A 21217-nucleotide genomic window follows, 5' to 3' on the forward strand; every position below is an offset into this window, starting at 1 on the left:
CCTAGAAGTGAACGTGCTCAGTCACTTCAGCCATGTCCGGCTCTGCAATCCCATTGACTGTAGCCCGCCAGGCTCCTCTGTCCATGGAGTTTTCCCAGCAAGAATATTGGAGTGGGTTGCCATGTCCTCCTCCAGGGGATATTCCTCACCCAGGGATTGAACCCACATCTCTTGCATTGCAGGTGGATTCTTTACTGCTGAGCCACCAGGGAGGCCCCAGATGCCTTTGGCAAGCACCAATTTGTAGTTGACAGGGTCCCCTCATGGTCATAAATTCAGCCATACTTTGGGAGGCATTTCATGACCAGCGCTCCCTAGAAGGGAAAAATTTGGTTTTTAATCTAAGAACTTTGTTAAATCTTATGAAAGCAGAAATAAATTATTAAGAAAATAATCAAATGTGTTTTTATGACTTAACTCCTTGAATTCAAATCATCTTTTTAACTTTGAATAAATTATTAGCCTATACCTCAGTTTGCCCATGTAGTCAGTGTATGTTTTCAGGTAATACCTTGTTTACTTCCAAAATGACTTTATAGGACTTACAAGTTAAAACTCAATATAAAATAAAGTATTGAAAATAGAACAGAAAAGATTTTTGAAAGTATTTTTAAAACCCTTTGCATACTGCATGAAACTGCATGATAACTTGTCATTGTGAGAAAGTAAGAAAACTCATATTGCATTTATTAAATTATGAATCCCTAAGTATTTGTATTTGTTGACCTCACTGCTTTCCATTTTACTTTATTCTTCTTTCCTTATCTAGAGATAACCTAATTGCCATAGGATTCAAGCAAACTGTCTGTTAGATTTCCAGGGCAGAAGATATTAGAAGCAAGAAGAGTAAAACCATCATCCTGATATTCTCTTCAGACCTGAAGTGTTTGATTCACAGGACTCATTGCTTTTTCCTTTCTTCCAGATATGAGCCGCTAATGCTTAGGAAGCCTGACCGTAGGCGGAGCACAACCCAGACTTGGAGTTTCCGAGAAGGGAAGCTGACCTGCGGGCTACATGGGCTGGTGGTCCAGGTCAGTAGGTTTTGACATCCTCAGTTGCAACAAGCAGTGGTTGAGCCTTTTTTTTTTTTGAAACAGAGTCTCATTTAGAATATACATGAGATGTTGTTGAATGGGGGGAAAAATTGTAGAGCAAATATGTATTATTTCATTTTAATCAGGAAAACCATGAAGCTTAGTGCCTCTGTGTGTATTTACCCAGGAAATGTTCTTGAAGGTGACATACAAGAAATGTTTTGGGAATGGTTGCCCCTGAGTGATTGCCCCCACCCCTTGGCTTACCTGGATTTTTTTTTTCCTTTGATGAGATAAATTAGCTATGAAGTTTTAAAAAGAGAGAGAGAAAAATATCAGCTAAAAGCTCACCATAAGTTAGATGGATTTGTTTTAGTGAAGTTAAAACTGCCTTTTATAAAGTGTTCTATGAGATGGTGAATAATTATCAAGTGCTCTGCAAACTCTAGATTCTGTTTACTTGTGCATTCTTAGTAGTGACCAAATAAACATTTAATTGTAGCAAATGTCAGAATTAAGATTACTGGTCAAATCTCCCCTATCTTCAACTCAGCCAGTTCACTGCATGTAAAACTCCTGGGTACTTTATAAGCAAATGTGTGTTTGGAAAATTACCAGGAATTTGGATTTTCTCTCCTTCTGGCTTCAGGCCAAGAATGGTACCATGGCTCTGAGATGGGTAACTGGGAAGATATATGACAGATTTGGGCATAAAGCAGAACAATACGTGTGACTGTGTATGCAGTTCTGCCTCAGTTTTACCCAAAAGGCAAACGCTAGAACATCAGGCCCAGGCTAGGTCTTAGTGTGTTTGACCTGGGGGAAACCTGGCTGTCCTTCCATAATGGGAGCTTGTTCTCCAGGGCAGTAAGCGAAACTGTAAGGAGCCTCTGACTGCTGTTTGGTGAGATTTATTTTCTTTATCTCTATTGCCCTGAGCTTTTTTCATCAAAGACAAGCTGCTTATATGAAACACACATCTGGAATGGATTTGTGATTTTCAATTAGCAATACAATTCAGACTTCTAGAGGCAAAAGAAGGCTTGTTATAATTGTTGGATTCTGTGTCTGACCCCGACTTTACTTCTGGTTTGTTTCTAAAGCCCTTGTAATTCCAGTTCTTTGAGAGCATCCTCCCGCCCTGCAAATCCCTTTCTGGTGTTTGTTGTTTCTTGAATCTGTTTCATCATTTCTCTGGTTGTGAGTGACCCTATAACCACGTATTCAACAAAGCAGAATGTGTTTTGGTTAGGGAAATAAGCTTGTTTCAATCTTATTCTGAATAAAGTAACTGAAGGCATTAAAACATTTTCTGACACTGCCCTTATAAGGTTGTATGCACGTTCTTCTAAACCCGAAACAGTCGTAAAAGGTTCTCCATGTTGAAATCTGTCCAATAAACCCAGCTTAAATTTTCCTTCTCATTACTCACCGTTTAAAAACTAACAAGGGGGAATCTAGACACTTTTGCTATCGTTTTCTCTAGCCCTGTGTGTACTCTCCCAAAGGCATCCTATAGACTTTCCTTTTTCACTTGTGGCATGTAGCAAGAAGGTGCTTTTCTCCAAAGGCCCAAGTAACTGGCAATGACATTCACAATTCCCTGTTTCATTTTAGAAGAGGCACCATCTTTGATATTTGATGGTCCAGCCATATGCATGTTGGAGGAGATTTTCAATTCAGAATTTGCTTTTTATTGGAAAGCTGAGTGATGATGATAATTTTTAAATTTTCAGAATGTTTCAGATTTTTAAGCCAGCCCTAGGGAGAACACTCAAAGAAACAGGACTTTTGGTTTTTTTATTTTTTATGCTCATCTAAGTTTCACTAAACTAATACACTGCTGTATTTGTAGAATTATCTTACCCAGAATTCCCTAAATTCATGCAGTATAAGTTTCCATCTTGCCCTGGTAAGCCTACTGTTTTTTTTTAATCAACTCTAAGGCTGAAAAAACAGTACAAGTTTTGCTGTATGTTGACCTTCACCCTTCAGAAGTGAGTTTAAATTTGGTGACTTGTTTCAAATGACATGTTAAATTGTCAAAGTTAGTGCCTTTGCCTTTGCTCATACATCTTTCCTCTGTCCTTTAGGCCAAAGGAGGGCTCTCTGGCTTGTTTGATGGAGCTGAAGTTGTTCTTGGTCCGGACACTTCCATGCAGCTTCTGGGGCCAGTTCCACCTGAACAACAATTTATTAACCAAAAAATGAGGCCTGGTTCTGGAATGCTGTCCATCAGAGTTGTTCCAGATGGACCAACTAGAGCGCTCCAGGTGATACTTTATTGTAAGAAATGACATGAAACTCAGTGTTCTCCCCGTGAGTCATTCAACAAATACTTATTGAAATATCTATGCTGAACCTGAGGATATCGTGTCCTTATTTATAAAGGCAGGGGATAAGACCTGCCTCACAAAGTTGTTATAAGAATTAAAGTGTAAGTAAGATACAAGATGGTATTTTAAAAAGTATAAGAATTAATTTATTGTAACTTATAAGGAAATGCGGGAGACCTTCGTTTGATCCCTGGGTTGGGAAGATCCCCTGGAGGAGGTCATGGCAACCTGGTCCAGTATTCTTGCCTGGAGAATCCCCATGGACTGAGGAGTCCATTGGGTTGTAAAGAGTCAGACATGACTGAGCGACTAAGCACAGCACACAGCACAAGGAAAAATAATCTGAAAAAAAAAAAAGATAAATATATATGTATAACTGAATTATATGCTATATGCATGAAACTAACACGACATTGTAAATCAACTATTTATGTCATTTAAAAAAAGGATGAGTAAAAACGAAGTATGAGAATTAAGATACTATCAAGAATAGTGCATATTATTATCCATCATTATATATGTTTATTATATATTTAAATAATTGATATATTAATAACAGTAACAACAAGAAGATCTATGAGGTCTATAATCAGACAATTTAAAATGTTATGTTTTGAAAGTAGGAGTGGAAGGTGTTATGAGTAGTATCCAGAAAGGATTTGTACACCCAGATTTGGAGAGGGGCTTTCTAAGCTAAGTGATACTTCAGGTGAGATCTAAAGGTTAACTGGAAGGAGTTAGCCAAATCAAGAAGAAAAGACAGGGGACTCCCTAGCTGTCCAGTGGTTAAGACTGGGCACTTCCAATGCAAGGGTGAGGGTCTGATCCCTTTCAGGGGAACTAAGATCCCACATGCCCTGTGATGTGGCCAAAAAAAAGAAGGAAAGGTAGGGGCACTGTGCCCTAAGAATGAGAGTGTTAACTCACCAGTTATTTACTGAGCACCTGTTAGAGCCAGGCACAGTTTTACGTACTGAACCTAGACTAGTGAACAAACAAAGTTCCCTGCTGTGTTGGAGCTTACATTGTAGTGGAGGAGATAAACCATAAGCAATAAACAAAGTAAGTACATTATAAATATTTGGGAGGTTAATAAGTGAAGGCCTGGAGATAGAAAAGAGTGATCTGACTGGCACATAGAATGTGCTAAGAAAGAGGCAGGAGACCGTAGAAGGGGCCAGAACATTAAAAAAGCCTGAGACATGCTAAAGATTTTGTGTTTTTTCTGTGGCAACAAAGAGTCAAGACGGTGACATGATCAGAAATTTATTTTGACTTGCTCACTCTGGCTGCAGTGTGGAGAGCTGGAGTGGAATGAAATTGGAAACCGAGAAAAAGCCAGTTAGGAAAGACCTGGATGAGAGATTGTGGTAATTCAAACCAGAATACACAGCAAGAGATGGACATGAGGAGACTGAAGAGAAATGATTAGAAATGAAAGCTTATTAAGGAGTAGAGTTGGTCAGATTGACTGTGGGGATGAGACAGAGGAAGGAGTCAAGAGTGGCCTTCAAAATTTCGATTTGGGCATTTAGTTCAGTTCAGTTGCTCAGTCGTGTCCGACTCTTTGCGACCCCATGAATTGCAGCATGCCAGGCCTCCCTGTCCATCACCAACTCCCGGAGTTCACTCAGAATCATGTCCATCGAGTCGGTGATGCCATCCAGCCATCTCATCCTCTGTCGTCCCCTTCTCCTCCTGCCCCCAATCCCTCCCAGCATCAGAGTCTTTTCCAATGAGTCAACTCTTTGCATGAGGTGGCCATAGTACTGGAATTTCAGCTTTAGCATCATTCCTTCCAAAGAACACCTAGGACTGATCTCCTTTAGAATGGACTGGTTGGATATCCTTGCAGTCCAAGGGGCTCTCAAGAATCTTCTCCAACACCACAGTTCAAAAGCATCAATTCTTCGGTGCTCAGCTTTCTTCACAGTCCAACTCTCACATCCATACATGACCACTGGAAAAACCATAGCCTTGACTAGACGGACCTTTGTTGGCAAAGTGATGTCTCTGCTTTTGAATATGCTATCTAGGTTGGTCAAAACTTTCCTTCCAAGGAGTAAACATCTTTTAATTTCATGGCTGCAATAATATAAGAGGATGATAATCTACATCACAAAGATGTATGTAGAGTAGACTTCTGAGGGAAAATGAGGAGTTAAGTTTTGAACTTATTAAGCATATGATATCTACATGAAAATATCCAGAAGTCAGTACAGGTTTGGGTCTGTAGCTCAGGGAGAGGTCTGTGCTGGAAACAGAGATTTACCAGGGCTTGATGAATTCAAGATAAGGAAAAAGAAAAGATGTTGATGATACGTAACAGTGAACTCTCTGAGACAGCACACCCTAATCCATAACACTTCTTTAAAAAGCACCCTTCTCTTAAGGCAAAAAACGAATGCTGTGAGCCTGAGCTTTGCATATTTTGACTTGAGCTATAATTCTGGAGTACCTACAGATGCCTATCCCACACTATATGAAACTCTTAAGATCCACAGCTTGGTGTTAGTCATACAGACTCAAAACCAAGTTTGCTTCATTATTATATAAATCTTACTTTAGCAGTGCTTTGGAAACCATTAACTTCCATAGGATTATTGAGTGCATAGTGACTTTTGACTCATACAATTGGTGTGGAGTATGTTTCGCAATGGAAGTATGAGCCCTCTTAATAAGTACAGTGTTTTATTTGACCTCAGATAACAGATTTCTCCCAACGGAAAAGTGACCGTTCATCATATGAAGTGGATGAACTTCCTGTTACTGAACGAGAGCTGCAGAAATTAAAGAATCCAGACACAGAGCAGGAATTGGAAGTACGTTTGAACTCTTGCAAGGTCACATCTTCATTATAAATTTGTTTGGAATTTTGCTCTTTGATTTTCTCAGTTGAGACCTTCTTTTTTTGTTTTTTTCTTTCTGCCCTCTATGACTTCTAAGTATCCTTGTTACTTCACAGTACTTAATGTTATCGCAACATCAATGTGTGAATATGTTCGTTAAATAACAGCTCAGGTCAAATCAGAATGTAACAAACATTGCTAGAGTAAGATGAATAAATAAAGAATTTGAACAGGACTGAAGATTGAGAATAAGCAAACTAGATCTTATCTTTTTTTGGCTCCAGCTGACTCTGACACCTTCCTTCCTCTGTCCCTGTTTGGGCATTGGAAAGAAAGTGACAAGTTTAGAAAGGAACATGAGATGAGTGTGATAAAGCACACTTACTCCTCATTTATTCAGTAATCTTCTGAAAAAACATAAATGCCTTTATGTACAGCACTAGATTGGATGTTATGGATGTTCAGTGAATGATTTAAGGAGAGCTTGCCTCCCAAATAGGGAGAAAGATTCTCAAACAATTATTTTCCTGTAATAAAATGCAAAATGTCATCAGTCCTCCAGCAGAGGTCTTATCATATGACTGCTGAGTTCTGGTTGGGGTGAGGAGTATGCCTGGAGAGGAAGGCTTCTAGTGAGATGATGAAATTTGAGCCATCTAGGTGAGAATTGGAGAAGGAAATAGCAACCCACTCCAGTGTTCTTGCCTGGAGAATCCCAGGGATGGGGGACCCTGGTGGGCTGCCGTCTATGGGGACACACAGAGTTGGACACGACTGAAGAGACTTAGCAGCAGCAGCAGGTGAGAATTAAACTCTTCTTTAAGTGGTGTTCATTGGCTCAGAGGCAGAATAGAGGGACTTAAAGCCATGTGTTTCCTTGTACTCTCCTGGCTACCTTAAGCTCTGATTTAAATCGCCAGTGTATCATATTTTGGTTTTCTTTCAGGTGCTTGTGAAGTTAGAAGGTGGAATTGGGTTGTCTTTAATTAATAAAGTCCCAGAAGAACTGGTCTTTGCAAGTCTTACGGGAATCAACGTGCACTACACACAGCTGGCCACCAGTCACATGCTTGAGCTTAGCATACAGGATGTACAGGTGAGTGGGGGAGGCTCAGAACTTGTTGGTTTTTTTTTTTCTTCCTGCTGAACAGCTGACTAGATCAGTGTTTAATGTTCTAGGAACTTTAGTGCTCTGGTGCACATTTCTTGTGTCTTTCAAAAAATTGTCCTATGAAAAAAAACATTTTTACCTACATTTGTCTTTACTGATTTTTCCAGACAGCAGAATTCTGAATTATAGTAGCTAGTCTATCAGTAACTTGGAGAACTTAGGGTGGCACAGAGGAAGGTGACTGCTGGTTCCCCATCTTGCAAACAGAGAAAACAATGAAAATCGATCTAACCATCATTTAGAGGAACTGAAGTTCACCACAGGGAGAAAAGAAAAAAGCTAGGGAAGTGAATTTGTGCTTCTGACCAAGATGGAGTACAGGGATCTGATTTACTGTCCTACCTGAAACACCCCCCAAATCCAGATAAAATAAAGAGACAACAGATGCAAGACACTAGACACCAGGCAACAAAGGACAGTGGTCTCGGAAAGGTGGGAAACAGAAGATGTGAGGCCTGCAGTCATTCCAACTTTGTTGTTGTTGTTTGGTTGCTAAGTCATGTCTGACTCTTTGCAACCCTGTGGACTGTAGCCCCCCTGGCTCCTCTGTCCTTAGGATTTCCCAGGTAAGAATATTGGGGTAGGTTACCATTTTCTTCTCCATCACTCCAGCTTGCTGCCTTGAAAAAGTTTTCACGCCCGGCACCAGGTGGAAAGACTGAGACAGAGCCCTAGAGTGGATGAGCTGAACAGAATTGAGAGTCCTAGGACCAAGGCAGCCAGAGTTCATAGGACAGCAGACCTGGGAGGGGCATACTGCACAGGAGATCTCCAGAGATCAGCAGAGGACACAACAGATCAGAAGTGTACATGAGGAGACTACCTTCTGAAAAGCTCACAGGGACAGTGCTTGCAGCTCAAGCCCAGCTGCAGTGGGAAAACTAATAATTACGGGGCCCTGGAAAGAGCCTTCCAGAAGGTCTTGGGCCTCCGTGGTGCATGTTGAGGCCTAAGCTGAGCACTGCTCCAGACCTCCTAACAAATCAGTCGTATAAAAGGAGGCTCTGAAAGGATCAAGCTGTTTCCAAGTAAATTAACCGTATCCTGAACAAAGCTCCAGATTCAGTGGAATACAGAAACATCCAACACCCAGCAGAATGAAAACCACAGTGTCTGACATCCTGTCAGAAATCATCAGGTGTGCCAAGGGGCAAGGAAACACAATACATAATGAGAACAGTGATCATTCCAAACCAACCCAGAGTTAACACAGACATTAGGATATTCAAAGAAGGACATTAAAACTTTCTATAACTGTATTCTATTCCACATGTTCAAAAAGTTAAGTGGAGACCTGGAAGATAGTCAAAATCTCAAACTTCTAGAAATTAAAATGAAATGGAAAAAACACTGGATTTGATCAGAAGCAGATGACACAGTGAAGAAAAAAAAACGATAAGTGAACTTATAACAAGAGAAACTGTCAAAATAGAAATACCCAGAGAAAAATAATCCAAGGGAAAAAAACCTAGAAACCCACAGAGAGACCAGCATCAGTGACCTATGATAAAATTTCAGTCAACCTAATATCAATACTATATAGATAATTGGAATCCCCAGAAGAGAGAGAGAGGAGAGGACAGAAAAAAATAATTGAAGAAATTTTGACCATAAAATTTTCAAACTTGGTGAAAACTATAAACTCACAGAAGCAGCTCAAACACAAAGCCACATTCATACCACCCCCCTTGCCACACACACACATAATGGAAGCTATCCCAAGGTACATTATAATCAGTTACTCGAAACCAGTGATAAAACATCCAGATTAAAAAAGCATGTTCCTTCCAAGGAACAAAGGTGAGAATGACAGCCAGTTTCTCATTGTGAACAATACAAGTGAGAAGATAGTCAGCAACGTTTTTAAAGTTGCTCAAACTCATGTCCATTGAGTTGGTGATGCTGTCTAACTATCTCATTCTCTATCTCCCCCTTCTCCTCTTGCCCTCGGTCTTTCCTAGCATCAGGGTCTTTTCCAGTGAGTCAGCTCTTCACATCAGGTGGCCAGCGTATTGGCGTTTCAGCTTCAGCATCAGTCCTTCCAGTGAATATTCAGGGTTGATTTCTTTTAGGATTGACTGGTTTAAGTTCTTATTCAGGGAATTTGGAACGAGAGAAGCATTAGTAACCTGTTGGCTGAGAGTGTACGCTTTGGGGACAGGGAGAATTGGAGTCCAGTTCTTGTTTTGTCACTGACTAGGTGTACAGCCTCCAACAGGGGTGTCTCTTCTCGGTGTCTTCATCTGTGAGGTGAGGACAGAGATGGTCCCCAGGAGGTTGTGGTGAGAATGCAGCTTTAATAACTCGGACAGCCTGGCAGTCGTGGGACTTGCTGAGATGATCTTTGTGCGGGGACTAGCTCAGTGCTTGGCACATGATGTTGTTTACTCGCTCAGTCATGTCTGACTCTTTTTTGACCCCATAGATTGTAGCCCACTAGGCTCCTCTGTCCAAGGGATTTCCCAGGCAAGAATAGTGGAATGGGTTGCCATTTTCTTCTCCAGGGGATCTTCCCGACCTGGGGATCGAACCTGCCTCTCTTGCATTGGCCAGCAGATTCTTTACCACTGAGCCACCAGGAAAGCACCCTTGACACACAGTACTCACCAAATAAAGTATAGCTCCTGTTACTGTTACTATTACCATTATTGTTGCTGGATTTAGTGGAGGTATGTTTTTCCAAAGGTACTTTCTGAGTGACCTACATATTTTGAGTCAAAGGTAAAAATGAAAACTGAGAAACTTGTCTGTTTTTGTCACTGCTTTTTCATGTCCCAGGTGGACAACCAGCTCATTGGCACGACTCAGCCCTTCATGCTCTACGTGACCCCTCTGAGCAACGAGAATGAGGTCATTGAGGCGGGCCCAGCCGTGCAGGTGAACGCAGTGAAGTTCCCCAGTAAGAGCACGCTGACCAACATCTACAAGGTAGGCTGATGGACTTGCTTTGTCCTCTCATAGCCCAGGCTCAGAGCAGCAGTGCAGACTGCAAATGGAAATAGTCCAGGGGGTAAAGGCACAAGCAACTCAACAAGTTGTGTAGCTGGACTGATGGAAGTTTCTCTTTAAACTTTATATTCTCGGTTGTGCTATTGATGATTCTCAGGTGATAGGACTGAATCCATCAGAGTGTATATTTTTCACCATGAAATCTCTGCAGGAGAGTATAGCATCTTCTAGATTGATCATGACCAGGCATGGTCTAGATATATTATTAATATTATAACCCATAAATTAATACACAGCATTGTAAAACAGCTATACTTCAACAAAATAAATTAAAAAAACAAAATCTCAGACTACTGGACAAGGGGTAGGAGGGGCCTGACTTGGGACAGACACCTTGAGCTGCCACGGTGTTTACTAAAAGCAGATCATACTAAAAGTGGCTCATTCCAAAAACGATACCCTTTCTTTCCTGGAGAAGTCTTCGTGTACAAGCTAGTGTTCCAGTGCTGGCTTGTCGGAAAAACGGGAGCTGAGAGGTTGCTCCTCGTATTTCTGGTCCTTTGTTACCAGGGCCAGTGGGGGCCATGCCTGCATGTGGCCTCACATTCACAAGTCCAGGGCTACTCCTTGAACTAGACCCACGTGAACTCAGTAGCATGGTGCATCTATAAACGTTATCCTGACTAACTGACAGGTGAATTGTCAGTTAAACATGGTAGATCGTGAATTCACCATGGTGGATCGCCTGTTAAACATCTTCTGGAATTTGGGGTTCATTATAACAATGGAGAGAGATGAAGCAGAAGAAAATTGGCAATATGATTATGAAATCACATTAAGAGACCATGCTGTACCATTGGGGCCTTCTTAGGTTGCAGACGAAAGTTCCTCTGACATTCACGCTGTAAATCAGAATTTCTTTCTCTCTAGCACCTGATGGTCACGGCTCAGAGATTCACAGTACAAATTGAGGAGAAACTGCTCCTCAAGCTGCTGAGTTTCTTTGGCTACGATCAAGCCGAATCAGGTAATGTCCAGTGTTCCAGGTTTGTATCTGGAAATTGGCCCTAGGGTGGCGTTTTTTAGTCTGCTTGTGAAAATAGGTAGCCTCTAGATGCCTGCCGAGCTCCCTTCCCAATTCGTGGTCTGAGTGGGGAAGCTAAGGCTTGGGGTCCCGTTCTCTTTCTCAGTGTTGCCCGTTGACAGGCAGTGAGGTATACCTGCATACGGAGGGCCTTCCAGAACCCAAGCATACTCAGGGCAAGCCTTTGGGAAGCAGTCTTTTGTTCCTCTTTGTTTCTTGTTTGTTTTTATTTTTTTTGACACATCTGCTTTAGGATGGCAGAAATGATATTATTCATTTAGCAGAGCACTTTGTGTCCTAACCTTTGTTTATTAAACAGACTCAGGGTCAAGAATCAGAAATCCCTTCAGCAGTTCCTTTGGTTTATCTGAGGAAGAAAATTGGCCAGCCTCAACCCCTTAACTTTATATTTTTCACATCTATACCCTTATGCCTTAATTTAATTACAGAGGTTTCCAGTTATTTTACTATTTTTGGAGAGGGGAGTAAGATAAGCTATTAAAAAAACTAAATTTTCCAGTGATGCTCCAAAAATTATTTAGCTGTCGTCTCTTTGTTTTAGATCCTCACCATGGCCTTTCAAGACTGTTTATACAGCTTAGAAAGAAGTCAGTAATGCTTAATCTTTTGAAGACTAAATATTAAGCCTAAAGAAGTGATAAGATTGAGACTTTTAATGTTTATCTGCCCATGTTGGCTAGGGGGAAGAAAATTCCTGGGGATCTGTGAAATAGGAACATACATGCACACAGTGCAAGAAAAATGTTTTTGCTCTTTTTATCCCAGACTTAGAATTTAAGCTTTAAGCGTACTTGGGGTCAAGAGCGAAATCCTGTCTGTCTAATGCTGCGTTCTCCACTTTGGGTGGAAACGCCAGTGTGTGTTTGTATTCAGAAAGCCACTTGAGCCTGCTGCCAGGTATCTGCTCTCTTCGGGTAACTTCCTGGGAAGTTTTACTTTAAATTTGATTGGACATGCTCTTCTTGTAAGTTGCTATAAATAAATTTCTCCCCATGCATTGTCTAGTGGATTTAGACTTTTATAAAATCCTTGTCTGCCTTTCACTGAGGAATCTTCTCCACTTTCTATAACTATTCCTGTTCCCTGAATACAGATAAGCCTGTCTTTGTTGTGCTACCTTTTTTTTGTTGTTGTTAAACCTATTCCCCTCTTTCTATAAATAGAACTATAAAAGCTTCCAGTGTAAATTTGTTTGATGTGTAGCTATGTATAGTCCCTTTGGTTTTATTTCTAAGGCGCATAAATCCAAGTGCAGATGAGCTGCCCACACAGATGTGGGGACCAGCATCGAGCTGAAGAGCACACTGCTGTGTGTTACTCATGTTTGTCCCTTTTACTTCATGAGATAACAAGTGACTAATCTGCTTCCATGTGCTGGTTAAGTGATGTCCGATGGGAATTCCCTGGCAATCCAGTAGTTAGATCTCTACACTCTTGCTACCAAGGGCCCAGGTTTGATCCCTGTTCAGGGCAGTAAGATCCCACAGGCTTCACAGTGTGACCCAAAAATAAATAAATAAATAAATAATGTCAACTCTTTGGGAGAGAGAGCATCCCTTATGCCTATGTCGGTTCTTTATAGCCTGCAGCCTGTTTCTTTTTAAGACATTATGTTTTGCTCAGATTCATCATTTAATTGGTCATGTTCATTATGAGGAATGAAACTACGATCCAAGTACTTATTTTGATATCATTTTCTGAAATAAATTCAAATAATCTGGGTCATTTATAGTAATAATAATGATAAGGACAGGGTTTCTAGAAAGTGTGGTGCCCCATGACCTTTGACTTTCCCACCTGGATTATTTTTTCCAGAGATTATATCTGCCAGGTGGTGCACAGTCGGAAATCAGTAGTTTAAGCTATTGTACTTTTTTGATAAACAACGTGAACCAGATCTGCTTTTATATAGAAGTGATATCAGGACGCTGTATGTATTACTGAACCCTGAAAAGCTAAATTTAGAGAGAGAAATGTTTTCATCTTCCTATGAGTTTCTTTTCAATGTGCCTGAAGTATTTGAATAATGAGACTTTTAAGGAGACTTATTTTTTAAAAAAAAACTATTCTGCCTTTGTGCCAGAGGTGGAAAAATATGATGAAAACCTCCATGAAAAGACAGCTGAGCAAGGCGGGACGCCAATCCGATACTACTTTGAGAATCTCAAAATCAGTATTCCCCAGATCAAGCTGAGTGTGTTCACCTCCAACAAGCTTCCGCTGGACCTCAAGGTGAGCTGCTCACCGGGGAAGTTCTGAAAACCACTTTTCCTGGGAAAAGAATGGATGTGCTTACTACCTGCCTTTTCCTGTCCAGCCTTATCATCTGTAGCAGATACTTTTACAGGTTTCCCTTTTTAAGACAGTTTTATCAACTCGTACATGTATTTACAGTTGACCCTTGAGCAGCATGGGGGTTAGGAGCACCCATCCTCCTTGAACTTGAGAATCCACATAGAAGTTATCATTGGCCTTCTGCATGTGCGGTTCTGCAGCCAAGTGCATAGCACTGAAAAAAACCCACGTGTAAGTGGACAACGCAGTTCAAACCCATGTTGTTCAAGGGTCAGCTGTATCTTTTTTTTTTAATGTTGAAGTATAACTTTACTGAAGATTAAAGAGTAACAAAAGAATAAACACAGAATTACATAAAAATGCATCTGCCCTCTGCTTAGCCCTTGGCTTATCTCAGTGAGGCAAAAGCCCATTTCCTGGGCCGCCCCCAGACTCGAGACAAAAGCTGCAGCCCAGACAGTATCTTCTTTTCATGCCCAAGACCCACCTGCTCTCCTCCTCTCCTCCTAAGTATTCATCCCTTCTTGAATGGTCCACAGCAGAATTGTCTACCACCTTCAGGGACGACATGGTCACATACCCACTGAGATGTGGGGCCCCCACCTCACCGTACCAGCATGTGACCCTCCTACAGAGCATCTGGATGTGCACTTGACAGATGCAGTCTGTCTTTATTTTCTATAGTAAAATAAAGACAGATGCAGTCTGTGTTTATTTTCTACAGTAAAATCTATTAAAAATTAAGGGATGTTCCTCAAATTCTGATACAATATTTGACTCAAAAGTCCATATACATTTTCCCCCTATACTGAGTCGCCCCTTAGTGTATAAGAAATCAGAAATTTTAGAGATCCATGTGTCCTTAATGATCCCCTGCTTGATAAACAAGGATTTTGGAGTTCACAGGGCTTTGTCATTGAAGATAATATAGATAGGTGATGTAGAAATAGATAGGTAATGGTAGGAGCAGGAGGAGAACTGGGTGAATGTTGAAAAGCCTTTCCTTGGGTGGAGTCTCCATCTGCCTTCCTGCAGCTGGCACCCGTTACTTCTGGTTCTTTGCTCTGTTGCTCTTAAAGATGGTTACGATGGTGTCTGCCTCCTCACTAACCACCAGTCTAAGAGTCCTGCTGCCCCGTGCTGCCTCCTTGAAGATGCTGCAAGGTGGTTTCTCTTTCTGAGCAGAAGGAGATAGAGACATGAACAAATAAGTAGTAAAACTGAAGTCATAAATATACACACCTCTGGGTCTGCCCACGTCGCAGGCAAGTGAAGCAGCCCAGTGGGGGACGCAGCCCTCAGCGTGTACACAGCCCTCAGCGTGTGCACACTCCGTCTGAAATGGGCAGTGCAGCTCAGCTCCAGCCTGTTGTCACGGGGTAATGTGAACCCAGAGCTGCCAGATCTTCGGAATTCTTAAAGTGAAGCCGGAAATCTGGACTTTTATGTGGAATCTCCTGGTCTTTAAGTGTTGGCAACCCATTTGAATTTTTTTGTTTTTGTTTTTCAACATTGTGGGCCTAACAAAACACATGTGCAGACCTCATGTGCCCCACGATTTGCCTGCTCACAACTTCCAAAATAGACTTAAATAGAAATAGGTAATAGGACAGTAGTCTGGTCCACATCAGGTCCTGTTTGGATCAGGACAGGACCAGGGTGATAGTTTCATTAAGGCAGCAAGTGGAGTGAGTGGGTTGGGAGGGCTGGTTGGGAACCAGGAGCTCCTGCAACCACCCTGAGAACAGCGCCTTCTCGATGGACTGTCCTGTTGGCTTAATTTGCTTTAACTTCATGTTCCCCAGGAGACTGAAGATACTTATAATCAGCATGGGAGTGGGGGAAAAACCGTGGGAAAACCACTATCTTGCTCATATTCACAAGTATCCACTTGACTTATGTGACCCTTCGGAATGGGTTTGTTTGATAAAGTATATATTCCCCCAGAACACTTGGCACTCGCCCAGCAAACCAATGTCAACTATTTCCTGAGAGTTAAGGACTTCTTGTTTTTTAAATCATCTTACTAAGAAACACAGACACCTAACTGTTCCCTTTCAGATTGCTCCCAGTAGAAAACTTCCCCCAAGACTGACAAATGCCGTGTGATTTTCTCCAGTTGAAGTGACTCCAGACCCCAAGTTCCAGGGTATTGACGCTCACCAGTTTGCTTTGGATGCAATAAACTAGGAATCATCGAGGTCTAATGTTTCATTTGACACTATACTGAAGGCCAAAGTTATGAGGTGTGGGCAGGGGACACCCTGAATGTGGTACGTTAATGTCTCACACCAGGCGGTGGGAATTGGAACATCAATATTAAATCCTCAGCTTGTGGAAGTCACCATTTCACTGTGTCTTGAGTTCTCCTCATGGAGTCTGGGACCCATAAAATAATGTCATTTATTCAAAGAGTTTTCTAACAGAGTAATATCCCTTGATGAGCAGCTCTTGGGAAGTGCAATCCTCTCTTTGAGATGACTAGATAACGGCTAAAAGAATGGAGTACCGTCCCAGAGCAGGAATCATGAGAGTCTGACTAAAAGGTCTTTGGTATTGAAGGAATAATTATCTTGATTCTCTTGACTCCAGACCAGAAATGAGGCTGTCAGAAGTCTCAGAGGGGAGTCTCTCCAGGTTTACAGTGAGGGTACATTATTGCCAGATAGAGTGTCTGTTCAGAGGACTCAGAGCAGTCTCACAGGTGCTATCTCGATTGGATTCCTTGCTCTGCGATGGAAGAAGGGGGAGATAATAGCTCCATCTCACAAATGCAGAAAGGAGAGCAGGGCATTCCCCACCCCCCATTCTCCATTATTCTTCCGAGTTTGCATGTTAGAGAGCAGCAGAGTGATATGGAAAATGCCAGGTAGTTTATGTGTTCTTTCGCCTTTTTTTTTTTAAGATCAAAAGAGTCCAGGAACCTTTAAAAGGTTTCACAAGGTGGCCTACAGCAGTCCTTTTCCCATTTAAAGCATTGGGGTATTACAAAAGAAGGGCTTTAATTGAGCAATCTAGTTTGGAAGAAAACCCACATTTTAATGGTCAGAGAGCAAGAGGGTGGGGGTAAGGGGGAATTTCAAACAAAGACACTATTTAAAAAGCCTAAAACTGTCTTCTCAAAGGCTTGAAATAATTTGTTGGGAAACTTCAGACCCTTTACTTTTTTCCTCCCCTCCCTAAATAAAAACCAGATTTGTTAAAAGGAAAAAAGATCCAGTATTGTTAATTGTATTTCAGAAAGTGCCAGAGAGGGAAATATCCCTGTAGTTTTTAAACACGGTCCCAAGAGGAAAATGGGCAAATACCCTGCTTCACATAAACAGTCTCTGTGTACCATAAATAAACCTTTAAAGAATGAATTCCAGACAGTTTGGTTTAGTGCAGGATAAACTGAGAAAGGAAAGGACGTGGCCCAGGGACTTGCTTGTCATCTGAGACCTTATGGCATATGGACAGGTATTTCTTCTTTAACTCTAAAGTTCCTGCAAGACTTCAGCAGGTTTTTTTTTTTGGGGGGGGTCTGGCGAAGGTAGGAATGGACAGTTTCCTATTTTTATGAGGAACTTATGAGCACAGATTGCCTTCTCCAGTGTCCATTTTATAACGGGAAACTGTCTGCTACTTGAGTAAATAAGCATCAACTTTGTACACTACTGTATTTGATTAGTCATTTAGTTACTGCAAGAAAAAGCCCCGATGGGCTCTTGCCCTCCAGTCTCCTGTGCTTTGACTCTCCAGAGTGACCTGAAGGTGGCAGAGTAACTCATACCAGTGTGCCACAGAGCAGCTTTCTCCACTGTGGGAGGCCCCACAGCAGTACCAGATAAAGATTACATTTTACTCAAAGGCCAGAATATTTCCTTGGTTCAGACAAAGTGTGTTAGCCACTCAGAAAGGGGATAGTGTCTCTCATGAAGGTTTTGACAGCTTAGTAGAGGTATTAAAGTCTTCTATGTATCAATATCATCTGTGGTTCTTCAGTGTTTGGCTGCAGTGAGGAAGTTGGGGTATAAAGCGTTTTGCCATCTCCTTTGTTTTGATCTCATTTCCTGTTCACTGAGAAGAAAGTGAGGCTCAGAGTTGTATTACCAAAACAGAGTGCTGAACTGATGTTGGTACCTGGCTTTCCCAGCGTATTTATTGTTTGGTTCTGAGAAAAATGGTGAAGCCTGCTGGGCCTCAGTTTCTTTGTCAGAGAAATGGGGAAAATAGGGCCTGCTCACTTCATCATCACTCACCGTGTGGATGCGCAAGGTGTGCGTGAATGAGGAGCAGAACGTTTTTCAGGAGAAATAAAATAATCCCCTATTCTGGTCTTCATGCTTTCTACCAGATAGTCACAGTTGTGAAAATGAGCATGCTCAAATCTACGACCTACTAATTATCGGCTACGGGAGTTTAGGCCACCTACTTAATGTTTCTTTGGGGGTTGTTTTGTTGTTGTAGAGTGTTAGGCTGAATTAAAACTTGAGGATGCTCTTAATCTCCGAAATGTTTTATCCTGAAATTTTTTAGTAGGCTACTAGTGACTTCCCAAGGCACCAAGTGCGGTGGTACTCTTTCCTGTCCTATCTCTGGAAGGCCCTCTGCCATGTTCGATACTATGGACTGCCCTGTTCTTGACCATGTCCTTTCTGGTTCTCCTCTGACTCTTCTGTTTGTTTCATCTCTTCTCCCAACCCTATGTTTATCGAAAAGGGTCATTTTTTACCTAGTGGACTAAACTCTCTGGTCATATCACTTGTCCATTTAAAAAATAATTTTATTGGTCTTTTATCACTAATAATTTTAGAAGCTCTTTGTAGAAGTTTTGTTTTTGATGTAAGTTGCAAATATTCTTTCTCAGGTTTTTCACTTGTCTTTTTCCTTTGCTTTTGGTGTGCATATTGTTTTTTAACCATACAAAAGCTTTTTACTTTATGTTGTTGAATTTGTCAGTCTTTTTTCTTTTTGAATCTGAATTTCAACCCACTCTCTGGTTTTAAAAAATTGCATCTCGTTTTTCTTCAATTATATCATTTCATTTAAGCATACTCCTATTCCAAAAGAATTTAAGATAGACTCTGAAGATACATGCTGAAGGATTAAAAAAGAAGAGAAAATGAAGTATAAAGTCCACTACATTGCATATGAGATTTTAATATAAAGCAGTTTTAATTCAATGGGGAATATATAGGTGTTCTAAAATGTTATTAGACTATCCAGATAGTGATATGGAAAAATATGAAGTTAAATTTGTTATCACAGTCTACATAAGAATAAATTCCAAACAGATCAGAGATTTATTGACATTATTAGCATGAATGAAAAAGTGTTTTTATATTAAAAAAGGAGAGCACTTGGCCTGCTCTCTAAAATCCTTAAATGTCAATCATGTTAAATAAAAATATAATTGGAAAACAGACTATATCCAGAAATTGTTAACAGGCTTATAGCAGACCCAAATCAGCTGAGAACTACAAGAAAAGCTAGACAGAAAAAAGCCCAAAAGTCTGTTGAAAGTATTGGAAAGTTACCAAGTCAGTACTCGAGGGTCCACAACTTATGAGAGGAGAGAAACTCAATCAGGTGAGCTAAATATTAACTCTGGTTTTATTTTTGAGACAATTCTAATTGAGAAAGGTAGAGAAGTCAAGCAGAAAGCAGCTCTCAAAAGTCAGAGAATCGGAGTAAAGCTTTAGACAGTCTCATGGGGCTGGTCAAGCAAAAGCGAGACTCCGTTGCTACTAAGAGAGTTAGTTATTGAGGGCCTTGTATCTTTTTTTTTTTTTTTGATTGACATATAGTTGATTTACAATGCTATGTTAGTTTCACATGTAAAGCAAAGTCATTCAGTTATACATATATGTATTCTTTTTCATCTTCTTTTCCATTATAGGTTATTATGGGATATTGAATATAATTCCTTGTGCTATGTAGTAGAAACTTGTTTATTTGTTTTATATGTAGTAGTTTGTATCTGCTAATCCCAAACTCCTAATTTATCCTCCCCCAACCACTTTCCCCTTTGAGAACCACAAGTTTGTTTTCTATGTCTTTGAGTCTGTTTCTGTTTTGGAAATAAGTTCATCTGTAACGTGTTTTAGATTCTATGTGTAAGTGATATCATATGATATTTGTCTTTCTCTAATTTACTTCACTTAGTATGATAAGCTCTAGGTCCATCTATGTTGCTGCAAATGGCATTATTTCATTCGTCGTCTTCTTCTATTTTTTATTGTTGCTGTTCACTCAGTTGTGTCTGACTCTTTGCGACCCCATGTGCTGCAGCACGCCAGGGTTTGCTGACCATCACCAACTTCTGGAGCTTGCTCAAACTCATGCCCATTGAGTCAGTGATGCCATCCAGCCATCTTGTCCTCTGTTGTCCCCTTCTCCTCCTGCCTTCAATCTTTCCCAGCATCAGATTGAATTTTTTTTTATAGCTGAGTAGTATTCCATTGTGTGTGTGTGTGTGTGTATATATATATATCTTTATCAATTCATCTGTCAATGGATATTTAGGTTGCTTCCATGTTTTGACTATTGTAAACAGTGCTGCTGTGAACATTGGTGTGCATGTATCCTTTTCAATGAGTTTTCTCTGGATATATGCCCAGGAGTAGGATAGCTGGATCATATGGATCAAAAAACTAAAACTCTATTTTCAGTTTTTTAAAGAACCTCGATGTACTCTTCTCCATAGTGGCTGCACAAATTTGCATTCCCACCAACAGTGCAGGAGGGTTCCCTTTTCTCTACACCCTCTCTAGCATTTATTGTTTATCGACTTTTTAATGATTGCCATTCTGACTGGTGTGAGGTGGTATCTCATTATAGTTTGGATTTGCATTTCTCTAATAATTAGTGATGTTGAGCATCTTTTCATGTGCTTGTTGCCCATCTGTATGTCTTCTCTGGATAAATGTCTGTTTGGGTCTTCTGCCCATTTTCTGATTGGGTTGCTTGCTTTTTTGTTATTGAGTTGTATGAGCTGTTTGAATATTTTGGAAATTAAGCCCTTGTTGGTCTCATTGTTTGCAAGTATTTTCTCCCAGCCCATAGGTTGTCTTTTCATTTTATTGATGGTTTATTTTGCTGTGCAAGTTTGATTAGGTCCCATTTATTTATTTTTGCTTTTATTTCCATTGCCTTGGGAGACTGACCTAAGAAAACATTGCTACGATTTATGTCAGAGAATGTTTTGCCTATGTTCTCTTCTAGGAGTTTTATGGTGACATGTCTTATATTTAAGTCTCTAAGCCACTTTGAGTTTATTTTTGTGTATGGTGTGAGGGAGTGTTCTAACTTCATTGATTTACATGCGACTGTCCAGCTTTCCCAACACCACTTGCTGAGGAGACTGTCTTTTTTCCATTGTATATTCTTGCCTTCTTTGTTGAAGATTAATTGACCATAGGTGTGGAGGGGCTCATATCTTACACAGAAGGGACAGGCAGAACAAGGACCCCAATAGTCTTGAGCTGTTTATT

At 40.7% G+C, this 21217-nt stretch overlaps 1 protein-coding gene across 8 annotated transcripts in view; it reads left to right on the top strand.

Annotated features, from left to right (window-relative positions):
* The window catches only part of VPS13D (vacuolar protein sorting 13 homolog D), a 275671-nt gene that overhangs the window by 148705 nt on the left and 105749 nt on the right, over window positions 1-21217 (top strand). For all 8 annotated transcript variants that reach the window (XR_015143441.1, XR_015143438.1, XR_015143440.1 and 5 more), the window contains 7 exons: window positions 926-1034; window positions 3131-3310; window positions 6079-6195; window positions 7169-7318; window positions 10172-10321; window positions 11273-11369; window positions 13531-13679. Coding sequence is in view for 5 of the 8 variants with exons in the window: in XM_086344602.1 (XP_086200728.1) it covers window positions 926-1034; window positions 3131-3310; window positions 6079-6195; window positions 7169-7318; window positions 10172-10321; window positions 11273-11369; window positions 13531-13679 (952 nt within the window). In the remaining 3 variants the exon portion in view is untranslated. The remainder of the gene's footprint in view (window positions 1-925; window positions 1035-3130; window positions 3311-6078; window positions 6196-7168; window positions 7319-10171; window positions 10322-11272; window positions 11370-13530; window positions 13680-21217) is intronic.

This window comes from Bos grunniens, chromosome 16 (genome assembly GCF_055505025.1).
Source record: "Bos grunniens cultivar Pamir isolate PY7600 chromosome 16, Bosgru_T2T1.0, whole genome shotgun sequence".
Classification (NCBI taxonomy): domain Eukaryota; kingdom Metazoa; phylum Chordata; class Mammalia; order Artiodactyla; family Bovidae; genus Bos; species Bos grunniens.